Source organism: Pseudorca crassidens, chromosome 17 (assembly GCF_039906515.1).
Source record: "Pseudorca crassidens isolate mPseCra1 chromosome 17, mPseCra1.hap1, whole genome shotgun sequence".
In the NCBI taxonomy this organism is placed as follows: domain Eukaryota; kingdom Metazoa; phylum Chordata; class Mammalia; order Artiodactyla; family Delphinidae; genus Pseudorca; species Pseudorca crassidens.
In genome coordinates, this window is record NC_090312.1 from 5,341,393 (window position 1) to 5,365,210 (window position 23,818).

Sequence of the window (23,818 nt, forward strand, 5' to 3'; positions counted from 1 at the left end):
ACTGTGGGAGGCTGCATGGAGGAATAGAGGCTCAGACCCTGTGAGGCCTGGGCCCCAGCTGGTTGTGGTCCTTTGGGGGCAGGACTTAGAGAGTCCGGTTCTGGTGCCACCCCTTCACTGCCTGCCTGGCCGCCTGTGTCATGCTCATCTTGTCTAATCAAGCATAATGTTTGTGTGAACTGTTTACTGTTTGTCCTTCTTCATTCTTGAATGTCAGGTTAACACTTTGTGTGTGGTTAAGTATGTCAGGTTAAGTGGGAGATGGTCACCTTAGCGACTTCATTTCACAGTGCTCAGCCTTCACAGGTGTGCGTCTTCTTCTGTAATCTCCATTCCCCTCCGCCTCTTATACAGGTGAGGTAGTGATGGACCACCCCCATCGTCCTGGGACAGGCTTCCTGTACAGTCCCCTTATAGCACAGACTGTAGCGTACAATAATTATCCATTGTCTCATCTCCTCCCTTTCTTGAACTCCTGACTTACGCATTCATGTCTACCGTTGCTGACACTAAGCCTTGAGTTAGTGTCAGTATTTGCATGATTGAATGAACCAGGGATCTCATCGTGACCACAAAGGGTGTCTGAGCAGGTGTGGCTGAGACATTTATAAAGGGAAGATTGTTTTTAAAAATTAAAAAGCATAAGCTCATGATTAATTCATGCCCCAAAAAACAGGTTGTCATTGTCATTTTATAAAGATTAATATCCAAGCCGGTGTGCAGGTTGCTGTTTCAAGTTTGTTCTGTCTCACACTTGCACACAGCTACCCAAATCCTTGACACTGCCAGTTCTTGCCTTGTTTGTTTTTCCTTCAGGGTCTTACCTTCCAGCCTTACTCCCTGCGTGCCCGGTGTCCCCAGCACAACCCTGATTCCCATTTCCCAAGCTGCTTATCACCCCCTCCTCGCTGGCCGGGGACTCAGAGCCCAGTCCATGCCGTGTACAACCATCGTGGCGTTTATTAGCCGAGTGGTCTTAGGTAGCTACGGTCGGCTTCTGCAGCATCAGTTCCCCCCACAAAAACGTGGGCATTTTTATACTGATCTGTTAGGTTTGGGGTTGAAGATTAAATGATAGAAAATGATGAAGTATCCGGCATCAATCACAGTTGTTCCAAAAGTTTTGCTTCCTTCCCCCGCACGTCCGTGATCCTCTTTGCTTTAAATATGCCCCGTCTCAACCCTCCACTCCTAAATCCTGTACTTTCTTCAGGACTTGGCTGAATTTTAACTTTTAGTTCATCAGCAGGTATGTATGGAGTGCTGTCTCTGGGTCAAGCCCTTTGCTGCCCGCTGCGATACAGCAGCCCAGGAATGGAGGAGGGTTTGAGCCCCTGGAGGTGACATTTTGAGAGGCTGATCTAGAAATTAAGCACGTAAAGAATTCCATAGGGTAGTTGATTCTCCAAATATCCTCGAAGAGGGTGGTACTAGAAAGGAGCCGTGAGGAGGGAGAAATGAAGGCTTGTTGAGGAAATGACAGTTGTGCTGAGACCAGGCGGAAAACGGAGGACCGGTGCTGGGAAGTCTTCAGAGAGCGCCTTGGAGGCCACTGGGAGACCCAGGCCGAGGCTTCACGTAACCTGCAGGGCTACGTGAAGGAACAGTGAGCGGCCCGTGTGCGGGGCATCTTGAGGCCATGTGGTTTTAACCAAGGAGGTGCAAGGCCATCGGAGGGTGACGTGGCTGAGGTTACCTCCCCCGTCACGACCGTCGTTCCTGTGCTGCTGAGAAGGGACCCCGCAGGGAGGGGCCCGACCGTCAGAGAGGCAGGGACACCAGCGTGGAGGCTGGTGTCCTCCAGCTGCGAGTCGAGGGAAGCAGTGGTGGAGGGAGGGGACCAGCGGCCAGCTTCAGCGTAGAATACATACGTGTATCTTGGGGGGCAAATGGCAGGGCTTCTGAGGCCTTCCCTGAGGTTCCCTTCATACTCCCATACTTCCCCCCGCCCTGAGCTGCACACACACATGCACACACTTGTACACACGCGTGCGCCCCTTTATCCGGCAGAACACCCTGTCCCTCCTGCCGCACCCAGGAACAGGCCACCACAGCCCCGCTGCAGCGCGTGCCCCGTCCCAGTAGAGGCTTTGCCTGCCTGGGTCCCTCGTGAGACTCTGAACTGCTGGCTAGAGGCCGTGACTGTACCTTTTGCTCCCTGGATGGGTTCCCTGGGCTCCACGCTGGAGGCCCGGTGCTCGGTAGGTCCACGGGGCATCTGGTCGGTATGACTAACTACGTCAATGAAGCAGTGAGGGCCGGGTAATCACTGGGCAAACCGGCCTCCTGGATGGGAGAGGAAAAAACAGTGTTAGCTGCAGACGGCTCTCGGCCGGGGCACAGGTGGGTGTATAGGCCCAGCCCGGTTGGTGCCAGGCGTCAAGCTGAACTCGACCACGCGAGGGTGACTGTTACTGATACAGACACTCACGCCGAGAGCTGGCCCTTGGGCTGTGTGAGGCTGAGATCGTGTCCATATGGCTCATTTCTGTGTCCCTAGCTCCTAGTACAGTGCCTGGGGCATCCTGACCAGACAGGACACGTTGGTTGAACAACAGTGATTACAGACTTTCCAAAACAGGGGAGGACAGCGTGAGCCATAGAGCTTGGAAAGGTGTGACGGATAGAGGAGGTGGACCTCCAGGGGGCTGTGAAGAGATTGGGGGTGACAAAGGCAGAGCCGGGAGAATGGACACCAAGGAGAGTGGACATCCAGGCAAAGAGGACGGTCACGGTCTTCTTTGCTAAACGCAAGGAGTCAGCTCGATTGGAACAGCATTTCTAGAAAGTGTTGGAGGGGGTTTTGACAGAAGGAAGGAACAAACCGAAAAACGTAGCTATTACCTTTCAAGAAGTTAAAAATCAGTATTTCAAAAAGAATCATACAGAGATTAGGTCACTGAGGTTGCCTTCCTTAACATTAATTTCCTCTCACCCTCCCCTCCCCCAAAGTGTTATTTTCATGACCTTTCGCATTGAATTTTAAAGATTAAATGAAATAAACGGGGAGGCCTTCAGTATCATGGGTTCCAGAAGTTTAACCTCTGTGCCTTCCATTACCTCTTTGCTCTGATACACCCCTTTCTCATTTCTGTAAATGATTAATATGAATAAATGGGAAAATTAGAAAGTACTCAGGGTCCCATCAACCTAAACGTCAGCTAATATGAATGCTCGCTCTGGGTCCAGTTGCATTGATGTCTCATCATATCTACTCTTCTCCTTCGAGACACATGTGTTTTTTACAGCTGTTGAGGACTGAGGTCCAACCATATTAAGCCACTGGCCTTGAGGTTACAGAGAAATAGGCGTTGGATTTGGGATCCGGCGCAAAGCATGTCTGGCTTTAGCGACTCTGAGTGGAAAGTCCAAGTAACAGAATGGACTCTGGGTACCTCGGGGTTTCAGGGCTCCTGGGTCCGAGCCGAAGGCATTGTTTATACTAGAGCTGGAGAAGACGTTTGGCCTCACTGGCACCTAGATCAGTAGGTGACAGCACAGATAAGGACGTTTTCATGGTTGGGAGGAATGGGGTCACTCTTGGTGGTCATGCAAATGAATGAACTTTGCCAGTCCTGTGACTCCTCCCCCTGCCCCTTTGACGGTGGGTGCATCCAGGCCAGACTAATGCCTCCATCCCCCTCTTCCCATCCTCTCCATCCATCAGATCTCCTCTTGGATTCCTCTCCATCGTCCCGGGATGCCTTCTTGCTGGACCATGCCTGCAGGGCAGTTTTCAAGGAAAGGTTAATTATGAAAGGAACTCCCTCCTTTCATTTTAAGGGAGAATATTTCTAACTATGAGTGAAAGGCTTATTGTTTCTCTCAGTTACTGTTCACTGAGTGTTGTCACTTTAAAAATAATGTCAACGACAGCAGCAGGTACTCTGGGTGTTTTCTGAGTGCTGGATACCGCGATATGTACTTCATATACTTCACATGTAAATGCTTCGGTTTCTCGCACTAACCCTGCTGGGAAGGTATCACGAGCCCTGTTCACAGATGGTAACACCGAGGATCAGGGAAAAAGGTACCTGCACCAAACTAGGAGCTAATAAAGGACAGGGTTTGTGGCTGTGAAAGTTTGGCCCCAGCCTTTGCTACCTCCTCTGCACCTAGCTGCCTCTCTGTGTACTCTGGGGACTCAGTTTTCTCTTCTGTATAATGGGTAGTTGGGCTTCCTATGCCCCAAGGCCCCTGCAGCTGTGTGAGTCTGTGAGCCAACAGCTGAAGCCCCCATAGAAGCCTTACCTGGTGCGGTGCACCAACCCCTGCAGGTACCCCCGGCCCTGGAGGCAGAGGAGCTTGCAGCATCAGATCTGCGTAAAGTAGAGCCCAGGCAGGCTGCTTCCCCCCTTCCTTGCAGCTCCCAGGAGGCTCCAGAAAACATCATTTCACGTCATTTTCAAGTCCCTCCCTCTCTACCTTGGCTGAAAGGGTGGCTGGGAGGAGGGTGGCCTTTCGTGTGTGAGAAGGTTGACAGTGGGTGCGTCCAGATCTTGTGGGTGGTCCTCGTGGGAACACAGACGCAGGCTGAGTCATAGCCGTGCTTAGGAAGCTAATGACAGACGCCAGCAAAACCGGGTCCCAGAGCTCCACGGCTGGGGCACAAACAGATAGCGCCTCTGAAATGCCAGCCTCGACTCGTTGGGTGGGAGCCTCGCGGCTTCCTTTCACCTCCTCTCCTGTTTACACTGTGGCTTCTGGAAGGATAAATAGAGTGTCCACTGCAGTGGAGCCGCCACTGGGTACTGTATCCCTCTTGGATGCTGGGTCCTTTCTGGAATCTTCTCCAACAAGATGGACTGTGCTGCCTTGCTTTTCCTGCCCCGAGGACAAAAGGGACTCAAGCTTGCCTTAAAGCTAAGAGCCATGGAATCATTTCACCCTTAAAGTCCTAAATAGGGGCCTGGTGCCAAGTGCTCAGGGAGGCTCTATATTTGATCGGAAAGAAGAGTAATCAACTCATTCATTCATCTGCTTATCCATTTATATGTGAGCTTCTCTTGTATTTGTGTATTATTCCATTCCTCCTCTCATTTGTCCCACAGCTGTTATTGCGTGCTCTTCACTACCATGTTTTTTTGCTAAACGCGGTGGCTGCCCTTCCTTTAAGCAGCTGGCGGTGTAACCTGAAAGATGGATGTGCTTCCAGAACATAGGCTGGTCAGGGCTGTTGTGGCATGTATGCGACATTCTGGGGGCTTGTGTTGGGAAGGTGGTGGCATGGCCGTTCAGGAGCGACTTCCTGGGGGAGCTGTGTTGGACATTTAAGCGTGGGGAGCTGGTCAGGTAAGGAGGACATCGGTGAGCCACCTGGTGGAGATAACGGATCACACAAAGGTAAGACGCATTCAGAGGCGGTGGAGCGCTTTGATGAGGCAGCCTGCAGAGATTCTGGTGGGCGTGGGTGACAGAGAGAAGACAGATTGGCGGGGCAGGAAGGTCCCAGAGTTTGAAGGGCCTGGTGTTTCTGCTAAGAGTTTGGGCTGCGCTGAGGTTAAACATGCATCACTGTCAGGCTGCTCCTATAGCAGAGGTGGGTCTGTCTGTGTTAAGCCTGACAGAGCATCACACTCTAAGGACCCGGATACCTGAGGTCCTTCCTGGCTTTTCTCTCAGATGGCTCTGTGACCCCGAGACAGCGCCAAAGCCACTGAGACTTTCTGTTTCCTCGGCCCCAGTATGAGGGGCTGAACCAAGTGATCCCCGAGTTTCCCGTGAGGTCTAGACTTCTGAGCTGCTGCTGAACCTCAGTCACACCCACTTCCTCCCCCATGACCATGCAGGGATCAGGGAGGCCACCCCCTGCTCCTTTTCCCCCTTGGGGCACCTTCCCTGAGCAGATGAGATCACGGATGTGACAGCTTTGACCACCAGGAATGTAAGACCACTGGACTGGAAATCGGGAGACAGGGGTTCTGAACGCACCCCTCTGCAGGAGTGGCCGGCGCTCTTCCCACTCCGGGCCTCACGCCGCTTAGCTGCACGATGAGGGGGGTAGAGGAGCCACAGCGGGGCTTGCCGGGTCTCTGCACTTTGACGTACGAGGTCGTAATACCTGGGTAAAGCTGATGGTTTCAACGTGTTCAACGAAGAAACCGCCGATGCAAAACCAGCTGACATCTTTGTCCGACACAGCTTGAGTTGGGTGGATGGCCGTCCTGCAAACAAAATGCTCTTGAAACCTCGTAATGCATGTACAGCCTTAGCAGTCACAGGTAGGGAGCACTGAGGACTCTACTCCAGGCTCGCTCCCAAAGCAGGAATCCCCTCTTCAGCTTCTGAACTCTGCATCTGAAGGTGCTCTTTCTGGCACAGGGAATCAGTGCCATTCAAGGCGGGACTGTCCATTATCTCCGGCTTGAGTTCTCTGTCATTGCATTGAAGCCTCTCCCACCTCAGTGTATGGAAGATGCTGTTACCACCTCCCCAGCTTCTGTCTTCCTCAGGACCCAGAGAGTCGGGAGCTTGACCCTGAACCCAGGAACCTTGGCCATGTCCTGAACACCCCCAAGCCCTGGGTCCTGAGAGCTGGCCCTGGACACCACCCAGGTCTTCCCCTGGTGCCTCAGTGTGCTGTCTGCCCAGCTCAGCCCAGCTTCTTCTGGCCCACCCCCCTTCCAGGGTGAACTTCTTTGGGTGTTTACGCTTGTCTGCTATGTGTAACCTCCTATGATTATTATTAGCTATTCTAATGTTAACATTATCCACTGCTTATTGCGCACCCAGAATGTTACTGGAACAATATCCATTAGTGTCAATCTGAAAAAAAAATCACTGCAAAATAGAAGCTACTTTTAGCTGGGAGGGAAAACCTGGTTTAACGTGACCCAGCTAGTCCCTAAAATGGTCAGCACGTGACCCACGTTTGGCAGGGTCAGAGCTGCTGCCCCTTGCATGATTCTTGCTGTCTCCCCGAGAGCTCAAGTCACCACATGCCTTTTATGTGTGCACGTGTGTGTGTGTGTGCGCGCGCACACACACTTAGGTGCCCGTTTGTGTACGTGCATTTCAGGAGGTGGGAGGAGAGATGAATTGCCACCCACTCTGGTCACATGCTTAACTTCTGGGTGAGTGTCACCAGCACTGGCAGGGAGGGGAGGCTCTGTGCTGGGAGCTGCCGGCAGCAGTGGTGCTTCCTTGCCTTTGGTCCTTTGAGGCTCTACCTGAGTTTACACGTCTGTTGCCCTTTTATGAGGTTGTGAAACCTTACGTGACTTCATGCCTGCGTTCTCAGGTGCTGCTTGAGAGGGGCCCAGCACCCCAAGGGAAGTAAGGACTCAGTGCTGCGTGGGACGCTTCTTTTGGCATTGTCTTCAGACGTGAAGAATAATAAACGCATACAGCACATTATGATTTCTACACTGAAGGAAAGGAAATACCTTTGAACGTCAGGGGGCCAAGTGGCCGGGGCTGAGTTTGCTGTGATGAGTGAGAGTCTGGCCTTCGCTCTGCCCCTGCCAGCTGGGAGACCCTGGGGAAGCCCATAGCCTGCCAGGGGTCCAGTAACTCCTACGGGGAAAGGCGTTATTTCTTTCCTTCCATGGCCAGCAAACTGTTTTTAGGCTTTCTTCCTTGTCTTAATGGTTGGTACTTATTAAACGTATATCGTCTGCCGGCTCCAAAGCAATTTCCAGTTGGGGAAACTGAGGCACAGCGAGCCTAAGGTCTTGCTTGTGGTCCTATACTATACTCTGAGGGGCTGAGGTCTCCATCTCTCAGACTGGCCAGCCTCCTGCAGGCTGCCCTGCTGGGTCATGGCCTTCACCACGGGGCGTTCTTGCCTTCTCTGTTCACCTTTGTGTCATGGTGCCTATCCTTGTGGACCACAGCTGTGACCTGGCTCTCTCCTTTCTGGTCTGTGTCCTCTGACGGCCCAGTTGTCTCTGTATCCCTGGTGCTTTGAGCAGGTCTGCGTGCTTGATCCTCTTCCTGGTGTGTTGAAGGAACGAACACCTCCAGGAGATTCTCCGCGTTTGATCCTAAGCAATCCTGCCTTGAAAGGGGGGTGTTGGCCCACATTCCAGATGTGAACACTGAGGCTCAGAGATGCTGTGTGGCTGGTCCTACGTCCCATTCAGAGGTGGGGCCCAGAGATGGGATCTAATGCAGATGGGGTGTTCTTACAGCATGGCAGAAGCTTTCCTTGTAGGTGACACTCCCTTTCCAATGAAGAGATGCTAGGTTTCATTCCTAATGAGATTGTTTTCTTTGAACACGGAGCTGACTCTCATCGCAGTGACCAGGCAGAAAACTGGAGTTATCTACCTCTTTAGAATGGCTGTCTGAAGAAAAGTGCCCCGGAGGGGAGGGTATCCGTGAATGCCGTTACACGTGTTCAGAGGACCATTTCTGCTGCTTCTCTCAGAGCCGAGGAAGCAGCTCCGTCTGGTAGGGTGTTCCAGGTCCCTGTGGCTCCCCCAGGAACTCTCTGGGTTGTGCTCTGGCATCCTTTCTCTGTCCTCACTTCCTGCCCTGCAGTATCAGGCGGCCCTTTCCTGAAGCTTCCCCACTTGCCGTGTTGTAATTCTAAGACTTGTAATCTTTTGAGCACAGTAACTTTGCATGCCCTTTTCATAAAGTCAATGCTGATGTCTATTAAGATCAACACGCCGTTTTTCATTTAATCTTTCAAAGGCCACACACTTTGAAGATTGATGTCTTAAAAGAAAGATTACATTTTAAAGGAAGACGTGTTTGTAAAGGGATTTGTTTCCAAGCTGTATCTAATGAGGTACGGGCGCGGTGGTATTTCTCCAAAATAGCCTTAATATTTCTAACAAATTTCCTCAGAGGCTACTGTGAATGTTCCGAAACATTTCTGAAAATGTAAGTAACTAATGAAACATTTGAGAAACATTGCAGTAAAAAGTACAAACCATGTTTCTACCTTAGTTGACACGGAGGCCAGGCCTCCAGACACCCCAGAGCCTCTAACGTAAAGGAGAGAGGGATAGTGCTTCGGGGCTGGATGGCATGAGGGGCCTTTTGAATTTCTGCCAACAGTGTTGAAGGCAGAAATAAAAATCCTAACTGCTTCCGCTGATGAGGGGTTGACGATTCGCCGGGAAACGACTGAAGCTCTTTACGTACATGGTCATCTTCAGGCCTCAGAGCCGCTTTAATGCCTGACATTCCGACTGCGGTGCCCGTGGAGAGATGGGGCCTTGGGAGATCCTGTGGTGTAAGAACTAAAGGGGGTGGATTCAAGCTCAGCTCTGACATGGAGCGGGGAGGAAAGCTTTGTGCCCGGAGGTGGGAATGGTCCAGGCTGAGGCTGGGAAGACCCGCTCCAGGTGGGGAGAAACTACTCACTTTTCTGAGCAGAGGGAGGTTGGCATGGGTGACCTTGAACCCAGGCACGACCTCAGGAAATGCTTGTTTGACGTTGAGCACATCAGGATCACACCACATGGAACAGAAGCGTTGAAGCCACTAGAACATGGGGGGCTCTTCTGTGGTAAGCAGTGAGTGCAGAGATGCCTGGGGTGTGTGTGGGGTTGTGTGTTTTGTGGGCGGGGTGTGTTGTGTATGTGCCGTGGGCATCTTGTGTGTTTGATGGGTACTGTGTGGGTATGTCATGTGTTTGTGTGTGTGTGTGTGTGTGTGTGTGTGTGTGTCTGGGTCTGTACCGGGTGTGTGAGTGTGATATGTATGTGTGTCGGGCGTGTTGAGTGTGAGCCGTGTGTCGTTCAGTGCGTATGTCATGTGTGTATTGTCTGTATGCTCTAACACGTGATCTCTACTGACCGTGAAAACAACTTTACGGGGCGGGTACTCCTATTATTCCCAACTGGACAGGAGGAAACAGAGGGACAGAGAGATGAACAAAGCGACGGGCCCGAAGGCACGCGGCTCGCGAGGAGCCGAGTCCACTCGGGTCTGCCTAAGTCCACGCCTCCCGTCTCTGCACCGGCGCCTATCCTTGGTGCCGTTCTGCCATGAGTGTTTGCGTCAGAATTCCCTGGAGGACTTGTGAAAGCACAGATTCCTGAGCCTCACTCCTGCAGCTTCTGATTTAGCTGGTCCTGGTGGGACCCAGGAATTTGCTCTCATAACCAAGTGAAGCTGGTGCTGCCGGCCTGGGGACCACACCTGTAAATCAGCCCTGTCGCTGTGCGCTCTGTAGTCCTCAGAAAGATCAAGGAGAGCGTTGGGACCAAAGCCAGTGATTCTTTTAAAACTTTTAATTTTATATTGGCGTATAGCCGATTAACAATGTTGTGATGGTTTCAGGCGCACAGCAAAGCGACTCAGCCATACATATACGTGTATCCTTTCTCCCCCAGACTCCCCTCCCATCCAGGCTGCCACACAACATTGAGCAGAGTTCCCTGTGCTATAAAACCCGTGGTTCTGGATTCCTGCAGATTCCTGCACCTCCTGCAAAGTGGACCTAGTACAGTTACCAGCAAAATCAATGTGGAGTGTTAGAACTGACATTTTAAATGTGAGCTCATCGTCCTCATTGAATTGGTGTTTGGCTGTAATGAATCACATGGTATTCAAAAGGAAAAGGCAGCTTCCCCACCAAGAAGCTGTGTTTGCATCTCCACGTTCCAGGATTGCATCCTATTGGTCCCTGAACAGTAGAAGGGTAGGGTGCATCTTCCCAGGAGGAAATATTCTGTACGGTATTCTCTATGTATTACGTATTTTTTTCTTCTAAACATTAATTCCACCCTCAACCCCCCCCCCAAAAAAAAAACCACTGTCTCAGCCCTTCTGCAAGTAAGGACTGGCACCAGAAAACCAAAGCGATGGGCTCCCGGGTCAGTGTTCTTGCCTCGTGTGGCATGATGCTCCCCTGTGTGAATCAGAGTCAATACTGCCTGCCTCAGAGAGGTTTGAGGGGCGTGTGAAGTGATGAATGGAAATCCCCGAACAGTGCTTCGCCTGTGGGCGTAGGGGTGTCCTGTTCCTGCGCTCCCTTTGATCCTCCATAAGCTCCCCCCAGGAGCTGAGATCATGGGGGGTTCAGGCATTACCGGGACAGACAACCGCAAGCAAGGGTGTCAGATGTCTTTGCCAGCTCTGCAGTGTTTTAAGGATTGAGACTGAGTGGGGTGGTGAGAAAGAGGGGAGATGCAGTGGTTGCTGTTGAACGTGAAAACGAAATGAAGCCCAGAGTGGCTCTGTTTGCTGGCCCCTCCACTGGCCTTTTACTAGAAATGCCTTGAAATTGAAATTGAGTGGCGGGTTCTGACCTTGACTGGCTCCGATGCATTCGGCAGGACCGGGGAGCACCTCGACGGGTCACGCATCAGGGAAACAGGTTTTCGGTACTTTTTCTGAGTCTGGCTTTTCCAGGCTCATCGGCTTGAGATTCCATCCTGCAGAATTTATGGCGGTTGGGCCCTAGGATCTGCTGCACTTTAACGTGGTGCGTAACGTGGTGTGCGGGGTCCTGCGTCTTTAGAAATGTTGCCCCGGATGGCACCCTTGCCAGGGCTGAGATGCAGCTAAGGCCTCGTTAATCCCTTGTGCTCTTCTTGTTCTTGGGAGCTGGCCGAGCATGGCCCCATTAGCTGCAGTGAAGTTGTGCTCTGAACCCCAGCGATGGTGGTCTGGTCCTCAAGGCGTCTTGGGGGCAGAAAGAAGAGGGGCTTTGAAAGGAGACTTAGGTACCAATCACTGCTTGCCAGCTAGGAGAGACCACATTTCCTCTTACTCCCCCCGCCCCCCTCTTATTCTCTCCCCGCCCCAAGATCATGCCAGCTGCTACCTATTTAGAACCTTCTAGTTCCCCCAGAACCTGCTCAATTGCAAGGAATTGCGAGTAATTATCTCCTTTCCTCCTCCTAGGTAGCTTGTACTGTCCCATTACACGTGGTAGTAAACTGAGGCTGCTTACCCAAAGCACACACCGCTAGAATATTCTGGAGTCACAAAGGGGCTCCAGGTTAGACGCTTTCTGATCCTTTTCCTTGTCTGCCCTGGGGGGCAAGAACTTTTATCACAACATTCTTCTTGGACAGAATCAGACGACTCACATAAAACATGCAGCACCGGGCTTCCCTGGTGGCGCAGTGGTTGGGAGTCCGCCTGCTGAGGCAGGGGACACGGGTTCGTGCCCCGGTCCGGGAAGATCCCACATGCCGCGGAGCGGCTGGGCCCATGAGCCATGAGCCGCTGGGCCTGCGCGTCTGGAGCCTGTGCTCCGCAACGGGAGAGGCCACAACAGTGAGAGGCCCACGTACCGCAAAAAAAATGCAGCACCAGGAATACACTAAATGCTCAGTAAAAGTCAGTTGCTTTTCCTTCTCCAAATCTCTGATATCTAGGTGATTTCATATCCTCAGAAAATCCATCCTGCCTTGAGTCTCCCTGTCAATTTGTTTCTCATCCTAGACTGGGAATATTTTAATTTTGTACCCTTTCATCTTTCCTATCCAACCTTCTTATTATTGGCCCAGGGTGTCCTGGCTTGGCAAATCAACAACCTGTCACGCTGGGTTCAGCATCTGTTTGGCGATAGCGCCCACTGCCTCTGCTTCCCCTGCTCGGTAGAAAACACATTTGTCCTTGCACTCCAGGCACCTTACATCTTTAGAGACTACGTTTATACTAACAATGATAGAACCATCTTCATTCATTATTATTAATCATTATTAATTGTCTCTTACATTTATGAACTTTTTGCTACATGTTGGGAACTGTGCAAAGTGCTCTATGTGGCAGATTTATTTAATCTCCCCATTGTCTATCAGAGTTATATGCCATTAGCAGTCCTCCTGTTACAGATGAGGACACTGAGGATGGGATAGGTTCCGTTGACTTGCTCAAGGTCACACAAGTAGAGAGTGGAGGAGTGGGGATTCTTGCTCTGTTGGCCATGAAGCATGTGCTCGTAGCTGGGATGCTCGTGCCTCCAGGTGCTGACAGGTAAGGAAGGGCAGGGAACTAGCCCAGCTTTAGAATTAGTGTATCTGGGTCTGAGTCCCAGTTCTTGGAGGTGTGAGCTGTGTGACATCCTGTAAGTTACTTCATCTCTCTGTGTCTGTCCTATAATAGGAACCCCTGGGTGATGGTGTCCAATGGACACGTCATGGTCCCGTTGGCCAGATACCCTTGTCCCTCTACGTCAGTGCTGTTTGAGTTCCAGTTGTAGAAGCCCAGGCTCTCTGTGTTTGGCTGATGTGATCTCAAGCTGTTCATTTCCCTCTTGTTTTTTAGGTAATGAACCGAAAAGATCATGTCTGAGGTACAAGGAACGGTGGAGTTTTCTGTAGAGCTACATACATTTTATAACGTGGATCTCTTTCAGAGAGGGTGAGTATGCTTTCGCTATTTGTATTAGTTTACACATTTGTTTTGTTTTTTCTCTGGCAGATCTTGGTGGTGAGGACAGGTCATAGGAAATTTTGGGGTTCATGAGGAAAGAATTTGTATTATTTTTCCTGCCAAGTGGAAAATCCAAACTTTTAGTGCATTTGAAAATCAGCCATAAATTGACAAAGACCAGAAAAATGCTAATTTCTCTCATCCTCCTGCACGTCTTCCTACTTGCTCTTTCCATGAAATCTGTCAGTCAGTGTTAAAGGAAAGTGAATTTATTGGAAGTGAAGCTTGCCTGGGTAGCTCTGATAAAAAAGGTGTCTGTAGGATCAATATTTCTAGGGGCCATCTCCCCAAACCACGTATCATAAAACCTGTACCCAGATCTCTCAAAAACTGAGAATTTACAATGTCTTATTTATTTATTTATTTATTTATTTATTTTTGCGGTACGCCGGCCTCTCACTGCTGTGGCCTCTCCCATTGTGGAGCACAGGCTCCGGACGCGCAGGCTCAGTGGCCATGGCTCACGGGCCCAGCCGCTCCGCGGCATGTGGGATCTCCCCGGACCGGGGCATGAACCCGTGTCCCCTGCATCGGCAGGCGGACCCTCAACCACTGCGCCACCAGGGAAGCCCCACATTAAAAAAAATGTCTTTTTTAAATACACAATTAAAATATAGCTGCTCCTACTTTTTTAGGATGTACTCTGAATTTGGCATTTTACATGCATGATCTCACTAAGTCCCACACTGAGATGGAATCACCAGTTCATCCGAGCCCAACACTAAGTAGTTTGAGATATGTGAACTTACATATGGATTTGTAACCATAATTATTAATAATGTACCTCTTCTGCACTGTATATTGACCATCAGATATTGACTAAAGCTCGTATGAAATCGTCATCGTTAACAAGACATTTCAAAATGGCACACCCAGAACACAAAGAGAGCCCTGTGCAGGCGGAAGGGGAGGTTGCAAATGAATATGGAAATCATGAATTATTCGATAAGCCTGCGGTGCTCTTCTCTTCTTTCCAGGTCTATGTGGTTTGGGGAAGCATCTCGTTTAGCTGCATTCACTGCTAAAGTCTAATGTTGAATTAGTCTGAATTAAAACCAGACTATTGAATCACTGTTCTGTGTGTGTGTGTGTGTGTGTATATATATATATATATATATATATATATATATATATATATGTATTTTAACATGCATAATATATTATATATAATTTTAATTATTGTATATTACTGTATATATAACCAGTGTATATATATAATATATTATATATGTTATGTATATAATTTTATTACTGTGTATGTATATATTACAAAAGTTATGTGTTCCATCAATACATAAAATAACTATTTTTAAAACATGAATTATCACATTTCTCATCTTTTAAAATACCTTTTCTTGTGTTTATAATGCGTACTATATACAAGTAGAGCTGTACGTGTACATGATTTATAAATAAATATACATATATTGGGCTTGCACGCCCAAAAATGTTTTTACTGGTAAACATGCAAATCAACCGTTGGAGACCACTGGTGCCTCTAGCAGAGCAAGGGGAACTCTCACAACTTTCTTCTAGCTCTTGCTACTATTTCATGGTGTCAAGGAGTGTGGAACTCTGGGCACACACGTCGATGTGGATGAGGGCATAACTGTATGATCAAACTTGCTTGAGGGTGGGTTTCATTTCAGCTACCTCCACGAACAGGCTAGGGCATCTTCTGGATGAAGGCGATTAGACCTCTCCGGGGTGGAGGGAGTGCTAGGATCTCTAAGGTCCCATCTGCAATGAGACCTTGACGTGAATGGTCCCCAGCCCCCTGGATTCTACCTACAGGGAGCTGTGGACAGGCTGGGCATGATGCCAGCCAGGATTCTGCATCTGCCAGGGGAGTATCTGACGGCCGTGGTCCCTGATGCTCAAGGGCCAAGGAATTTTCCACTCTGAATCCTACAGGAGCCACGAGGATGGTGAAATGTAATTACTTTCCTAGCAAGCACTCTGTGGGGATGTGATAGCTGCAGTCCAGACCCAGTAGGCAAGGTGGGGGCCTGGGTGAAAGAAAGTGGATGATCTCCTGATGTCATAAAAGAGAAAGAAGGTGGGATTTGGGGAAGCTGGCCCTTTTTGGGGGGTGTGAGGATATATGATTAAATGTGTGCTCCCTACTGTCCTTGGGATGGTAGAAATCAGAGCTGGGGCTTGCAAAGGGAGGAGAGCGCCCTTCTTTGGGTTGCGTTTGGCTGTGGTCATCCAAGTTCCACCTGGCTTCTCCAGTTGACGAGTAGTGCCTATGGGCCTGTGTTACAAACGTGCTAGCTCATTTACCCCATCTGCCCAGATAGACACCCCTTCGTGATTCGTTGTGAGATGTTGTGTTGGAACCGCATGGATACAGAACTGAGAATATTGAGCGAGGATTTGCCCTGATCAGGGAGTTACTTGCTTACAGCACATTTATATTTGTCAATAGTTTTTCTAGCCCCAGAATGCATACTGCTTTTTGGTGATGTTTGCTTTGAACAGTCAACTTGCATTTATGCAAGGTCTGTGTTGACTGAGGTGAATTCTCAAAGGAAAAGCATATCTGAAACCAGTCAAAAGCATCATGAATTGCCACCCCTGTACTTGGCAGTGAGACTCATCCTGATAAAAAGCCAGGGGCAGGGAGGCACTTGGGAGCCTGGCTTTGGGGTCAGACCTGACTTTGAAGCTAAACTCTGCCACTTATAAGCTCTGAGAGCATGTCCCTTTAAAACCAGTTATCACTCTAAAATGGTGATGGCAAAGTCTATCTCGTGGGGTAATCTGAATGGTTATGGCACTAGTTGCATTAATTAATATATGCAGAGCAGCTAGCGTGGAACCTGGTATCTAGTAGATGCTATCTAAATTGTCACTTCTACTAGTAAATCCTGGCTTCCAATCCGTCCTTAACACTATTAGCAGAGTTATTACCCCAAAGGGTTGTTGAGACCGTCTTGTTTTCTCACTCCTCAGCCCAGTGCTCAGAGACGGTTTGAACGGTTTGAACTTAAACTTCTTCTATCTTTACTGTCTGTACTCAGACCATTCTTGACCCTCCCCCCAATATCTGCCTTGAAAATTCTACCCTCTGCAAGTTCCCGCTCCAATATCACCTCCTCTCCAAGCCACTTCTGTATATTGATTGATGTCCACCTACTGTAGTCAGCCCAGTTTTTATGAATCCCTCTTCTCCCTGTTTCTAAAGCGCACCTCACGTGTTTTATTCTGTCATCCACTCACACACGCATGACCGCAAACACTAGTAAGCATACGTTATTGGCTTAGGCTCCATAAGGATGAAGATGCAAGATATTCTGCCTTCAAAGTGTTTACCAGCTAATGAGGGAGATGGATACATACATAGAAAATGACCTTGGGGTGTGATACGGTCTATAACAAAGACAGATTCGGGTGCTGTGCTGTGAAACAGAAGCAGGAAGCCAGTCTGTGGGCAGCGTCAGAGAAGATGTCTTGGAGATAAGCTATCATTTGAAAGCTGGGGGGGCGTTGGCCGAGCAGAGGACCTGGAAGGGCGGGACAGGAAGGGCTCAGCGGTGTCAGGAAGCAGAGGCAACCTGAAAGACCAAAGTGCAATGAAGAGTAGGAATGGAGAAGTGGGTGGGGTAAGAGGGTTACAGCCTATCTTTTACTGGACGTGTGATTATAGAGATATTCATGTCAACTGCCACACACTTTCTTAGATTGCCGTGGGCGGAGGGCTGGGCTGAAAAAGGGAATGATAGTGATGTCCTGTGTGGCTTTAACTTCTTCTCAGCTGGATCCAAGCTCCTTCAGGCTAAGGACTCCCTCTTACGTGACTTCATATGGCCAGTGCCCAGCATAGAGCCTGGTGCACCCTGACAGATCAAGAGCAGCTTAGGTGTGGGGTCACGTGGCTCTTCATTAAATGATAGTCATAAAGATAAAACAGTCCCTTCTTTCATTATATGGTTGTGACGTCTCCTCTTCCCCAATAGGAGACTGGATCTTAACACATGCCTTTGCACATGCCTTCTGCTCAGGAACCTGTAGAGATGCCACCCTAGCCTTCTAGCATGGGTTCTGGGAGCCAGAAAGCAAAAGGGAAGCTATTATTTCATTTACAATAATTTTCTCATAAGGAGATGCTTAAGTGAACAATTAATTATAAAACCCATTGCCTGGATACGTGTAAGTCATTAATATATTAATAATTCATACCTGCTTATGAGAGCATGAACCTTCATTTCTAACAGTGTTAGCTGAAAGGGAGCTAACATTTGTCCTTGAAAATGAATTCAGATTTCATTTTCAGTCTTAATTCAAACAAGGCTCTGAATCAAAGCGATTTTCTTCCTGAGTGAAGGTTTTCATTGTTTGCTGTTCAGATTCACCTCCTTCTTTCCTCCACCCCTTCTCTACAAGGTCATTTGGAAGATTTTCCCTACTCAGAGGTTTTAGATGCTTTTACATATAAATTCTGTCCTGCCCACAGAGTAGTTGCACAAAAAAGAGCTATAATCAGTATGATCAGATCTTACGTGGAAGGTCCAATGCTCGTAGAAATGTTAGGATTGAAATCCCCCCAGAACAAACTCACCTGCCTTGTCTCTACCGGAGTGAACACGGTTGGCTCCCAAGTTAAGTGATTCCTGAAAGAAAATCCCATCTTGTGTTTATGCCCTGACATCCCCACTGTGGCCTGATGCCCAGCGACAGCTAAGCTCCCTGGGAAATTAGCTAACCAGCCCTGATGTGCCTTAATAGACTCAGAAATACGATTACCTTTGCTTGCCAGAGAGCAATTCATTGATTTGTCTGGTTCTGTCAGAAACAATCCTTTCCTTTACTTCTCTTATTAGAATATGTTGGGATCCTTTTCATTCATTCCTACCCTTTTGGAAGGGAGTGGGGATTATACATGGTATGATTTGGGATTTTTATCACTTACGGCCAAGGGCTCCATCTAGCACAAGGAGGGTAGATAGGCTCGATGATCTTTAAGAGTCTTTCTGTGAAATTCCATGATGATTATTTTCATAAAAATTTGATCTCCCTTTCCCCATAAAATGGCATTTTATCTCCCCGCGATAAGTTTTTTATTTTAAATATCTGTTTAAGTAATACTGAGGATAAACAAGAATATAATTATTATAAATGGGGCTTGTTTAGTAAAACTGCTAGTTAAGAATCAGCGATATACTGACAGTAATAAAGGGATTTCTGTCCCTCAGATATTTGTCTCAATGTTGTTCTTTGAAGCAATTTAACGCTCACCATCTTTAGAAGTCTCCATTCAAATATCTTTACTTTGCTAGGTTTTACTCCTTGGCTACATATTCAGGCATATAGGCCTCTCTGGGAAACATCAGTACTCAAGGTGTGTGGGGTGTGTGTGTGTGTGTGTGTGTGTGTGTGTGTGTGTGTGTGTGTGTGTGTGTGTGTGTGTGTGTGTGTGTGTGTGTGTGTGTGTATCATCAGACCTCAGACATACGGAACGCTTCGCGAATTTGCGCGTCATCCTTGTGCAGGGGCCCTGCTGTCTTCTCTGTATAGTTCCAGTTTTGGTATGTGTGCGGCCGAAGCAAGCACTAAAACAACATTTTAAATAATTATTCCTGTGGAGGGTGAACAGACGTCAGTTGCCCAAGGGCTTATGTAGATGGACCTCCTGGATTATTTTTCTAGCAAATCCACATTCCTGTTAACAATTACCCTGTCCCATTTTTTTTTTCCTGTTTTTTTCCCTTTGAATCTGTGACTTCATAAGCCTGCTGCTTTAAGCCTTTTATCCTCTTAACCCCTGGCTGAGGACATGCTCAGCAGATCTGTAAAGAAAAGCTCCTTCCAGGGGGCTGAGAGCTGGCCTGCAGAGATTAAAATGTCTCTGGTGAGCTCAGAACCACCCACAGGGCCTAATAACCTCGGGGAGGAATAAAGGCGGAACAGAAAGCCAATGAATAGTGTGGTCCTTTCTAGTTTTGTGCTCACAGGTCCTCGCTCAGGCCTCTCAAGGAGAACGACAGGGCACGTGGTCATGGACGTGGTGTAGAGGGCAGAGCAGAGACCCAGATCTGGTCTAAGACACAGAGACCTTGGATCTATCTGCACGTCTTCTGCAACTAGCCGGGTACCCGTGGGCGAGTTACTTTCTCGGTTTCCTTACTTGTTTTGCAGGATCTCTTTTGGAAGTCATGAGGTGATATTTGTAAAGCATCTAGTTAGAGAGCCAGGCCTGGCAGTGCTGCCAAAGTGGGCTAAGCCCTCTCTGGCCTTTCTATCCCATTGATTACAATGCAAACTCTGCACCAGACGGTCGTCAGCTGGTCAGTGCCAGGGCTGGAGCAGACCATTGGCCTGGTCAGACTCTGGACTGGGTGATCCTTTTTATATTTTAAGCAGTTATTTAAATTCGTCACTACTAATCTCCCAGGAAGAGGTCTCCTTGCCAGTCGGAAACCTAATGGACTCCATGCGGATTTGTACTGGCCTCAATGGGGGAAATTCTGCTTTCTCTTCTTTATCTCATTTTTGGAATCTATAAAGTGAAAATGCCACAGTTCTTTTCTTCTGCCTTTATTGAGATGTAATTGACGTATAATATTGTGTAAGTTTAAGGTGTATGTGTGATGATTTCATGTATGTATATATCGTGAAAGGATTACAATACGGTTAGTTCAGACATCCCTCAGCTCAGATAGTTACCATTGTGTGTGTGTGTGTGTGTGTGTGTTTGTGTGAGATCATTTAAGATCTACTCTCTTACTAGCTTTCCAATACACAGTACATATCTAAAGAAATAATAGCTTTAGGGAAACTCGTGAGATACTATAGTCAATAGAGTTATACTGAACTATAGGATGTTTCTTTTCTAGAAGGGTCTTTGAGTGGATCTCGGGTCAGAGTAGAAGATATAAGAGAGTGAAGTCCTTAACTGCTCTGGTTTCATTCCCAACTGTTGTCAAATGTCGCTCAAAAGCAATTTTAAATGCAGTTCATCGTTTTCTCATTTTAAACTTTCAATAGCCGTCATACAGAGTGAAGTCAGAAAGAGAAAAACAAATATCGTATATTAATGCATATATGTGGAATCTGAGAACATTGATATAGTCGATCTTATTTACAAAGCAGAAATAGAGACACAGACGTAGAGAACAAACGTATGAACTGGGAGATTGGGATTGACATATATACACTATTGATGCTAGGTATAAAATAGGTAACTAATGAAAACCTACAGTATAGCACAGGGAACTCTACTCAGTGCTCTGTGGTGACCTAAATGGGAAGGAAATCCACAAAAGAGGGAATATATGTATATGTATAGCTGATTCACTTTGCTGTACAGTAGAAACTAACACAGCATTGTAAAGCAACTATACGCCAATAAAAATTAAAAAAATAAACTTTCAATAGCACACACATATAGTTTTGCCTAGTGAAAGAATTATGGTGACATTTTCATCCTTGTACTTTTCCTTATTTTTCACAATATACATATCACTTTTGTAATCAGAACCCTCTCCCTCTCTCTCTCTCTCTCTCTCTCTCTCTCTCTCTCTCTCTCTCTCTATATATATATATATATATATATATAATCATCCAACAGAGTGAGGGAGGAAATGATCGTCACCCTAACAGTCCTCGTTTAATCTCAAATCTCTGTTCCATCTCGTCTTAGACTTCCGCAGAAAGCATTTTACAAAGCTCAGAGGAATTAAACACTGATTAAGAATCTTCAGGGCATCAGGCAGGGAATCTCCACCTTTTGAGTAGAGGAGCATTTGTGAACAGTGGGAATCTAAAAGTCTCCCACATCACTGATGTCTGGGTCTCCATGGCCTCACAGATCCCAGGAATTGGCACTCAGGTCACTGCAGTTACTGTTTGGGAAAAGAAAAGACATGCCTGGAAGGTTGGTTCTTTGCTGCTCCTCCTAAAAGTAGGCAGAACTTTGCTTTCATCGGCATGCTGTGCTCCCAGAAAGGGTGAAATTCTATGCTCTCTCTGAAAAAATCTCTTTAGTGTCATTGCATGAAACTTTTATGTTTCAACCCACTAGAATCAACCAGAATTTATTTGGAGTAGAAAATTATAAAATTCTCTATTATTACAAATAGCTTCACGTAACCCCACAATTCTACAAGGGATGTAGTATTATCCCTAAATCATAGAGGAAGCAGAGCCTGACATGGGTTCCAAGTCTGGCTCAGTTTTGCACATTGTGCAGGTGGCCAGGTGGAGGGTTTCTTGCGGGGATGCCTGCACCCCAGAGTCCTTGCATTTGCTTTCTACTTCACGAGGCATGTCTTGTTTGGCTTGGGCAGACGAGGGTGTTCAGATGTTACGATGACTGCCCCTACCTCCAACTTCTGTAAACGCTTGCACTTCTGCAAACAGCACAACTACAGAGCACGACTTTCCCTTCTGCTCAGACTTCCTTTCCTGGCCGCCTGGCATCTATCTGGATGTTTTCCTTGAATAATCAGGGGATGATGTACTGGGAATTGAATCCTTCCAGCCAAAGACTGACAGACCCCAGAGGCATTTGCTTAACCAAATCTATTCACACTTCTTTGACAAAAGATCCTTCCAAATAGAATCCTCGGAGAAGATCTCTTGCCCGCCCCCCTTTTTCTACCCATTAACGCTTTCTCTACCGTCATCTTTCTCAAGAAGGAGTATGTAGCGTCCCTCCCACGCAGCTCTTGCACAAATTGCCCCTTGTAAAACAGACCCAAGGTCGCCTCTTGTTCTTTTACTTATTTCCTCATTAATTTACCCATTCTGGAGACTTTGAGCGCTTGCTCCTGTTGGCTCTGTCCTAGGAATTCTGGGCAGAACATTGAGAAAGAGCCGTGAACTCAAGTTGTTTCCAACGTGCTATGGGAGAAAGAGATGTGAGTTAATAAAGTGATGTCAGAAATGGAACGAAAAAGCACGGACAAGGTCCTAAGGTGCTGAGGGAGGACAGGGATACCATCTCCTCTCTCGGGAGGCATCACGACAGGTTACGCAGAAGATGGGGGTTCTACTGGTCAGGCGAAGGCTGGAGGGGAATCTCAGTCAGTGAGAACAGCATGTGCAAAGGCCTGGGGATGATAAAGGTCATGGCATCCCTGGGAAATGCCACACTGCTGAAGAGGGCTCCCTAGAGGTGGTGTTTTTGATGGAGTGGGAGAGGCGGAATTGCACTCTGTCGATCAAGGAGGGTGAAGAAACCATATAAGTAAGGGAATTTCTTGATGATTTGTGTTGTAAAAATGATGCTTTGGAAGCAAAGAGGATGGCAGGTGGGGTGGGGAAAAATAATGACAGTGGTGAGGACAGCTCAGACGGAGAATAGTTGAAAAATCTTGAAGCAGTGGAATGGGAAGAATTGGTGCTTTAATGTCATGTTACGGGGGAGAGAAGTCATAGTGATAGTCGGTTGCGCCCTTGGGTGAATTGGTACATAAAGTCGAGGAGGGGTAGGACCAGGCAGCCAGAGGTGACGTGAGTCTAGAGGTCCGGAGGCAGTGGGGTATCTGAGTCCAGAGACCAGGTAGGAATCAGGGCTGGGATTTGTCTGCTCATGGGCATAACTGAGCCCGCGTGAAATCATTCAGTAACTTGTGACACTTTGTGAGCTCAGACTGTGTGCCGGGACCTTTACTCTGTCAACTCACTTGATGCTATTGACAGCTCTATGAGCTAGGTATCATTACGTTCATTTTACAGATGGGTAAACGGAAGCTCCAGGACGCCTGGCTATCCCAGGGCAGAGTCAAGGTTTGAATTCATGGCTCTTTGCCTCCAAAGCCAGTATTATCAACACTGTTTTTTTATTCTGTTGGCGAGACCAGACTCCAAGAGAAAAATCACGATTTAAGCACAATTGGGTGGAAATGCAGACTAAGGCGTTTGAACTTTCTCCTCTAAGGATGTTACAGGAGGGGTGAGTATGAAATGTTTGAAGGAGGGGAGGATCAGATTTGGGTTAGAACACCCTTTGGCTTAAGCGTGGAGAACGCAGGCACTGCCTGACAGGTAGTTGGCACTCACACATTTGAATTCCTAGTCGTTGGTTGAGGTTACTTATCTGAACCGGGCCCTGATGAAGGAGACGTTTACTGAGCAGTGTGACAAAGACGTTTCTCATCACACTTCAAATCCTATCGGTTGGTAGTTTCTGAGGTTTGTGTAAAGCTCAAATCCCACCACTGATTTCTCTCTTCAGATGACTTAGTGAGCTCCAGACCCATAAGAAACAGTAATGAAATGGAACCAATGTCCTTTATCTGTAGCTGGGAGAGCTCCTAATACTCTCACAGGGCAGGGTATTGACACAACAGATGGAGCAAATAAGGATTAGGCGTAGATGCCCAAATGGGATTTCTTCTGGCCTCTGTCTGCCCCAACTGAGATAAATCTTTACACTCAAGTGTTCAGAGACAGAGGAGGGAGAGGGAAGGAGAGAAGATGAATGGATACCTTGGGTCCAGGAGGGGCCCAGGATTTATAGGCT

At 47.9% G+C, this 23,818-nt stretch overlaps 1 protein-coding gene and 1 non-coding gene across 2 annotated transcripts in view; one reads left to right on the forward strand and one right to left on the reverse strand.

Annotated features, from left to right (window-relative positions):
• FAM135B (family with sequence similarity 135 member B) overlaps positions 1-23,818 on the forward strand; it is a 269,743-nt gene that overhangs the window by 84,851 nt on the left and 161,074 nt on the right. Inside the window, exon 2 of the mRNA XM_067712826.1 lies at positions 13,180-13,275. Within this exon, the coding sequence (XP_067568927.1) occupies positions 13,199-13,275 (77 nt within the window). The 5' untranslated portion in view covers positions 13,180-13,198. The remainder of the gene's footprint in view (positions 1-13,179; positions 13,276-23,818) is intronic.
• LOC137210793 (U6 spliceosomal RNA) lies at positions 18,798-18,903 on the reverse strand. Its single transcript, XR_010936729.1, has one exon. It is a non-coding gene; the product is annotated as a U6 spliceosomal RNA (small nuclear RNA).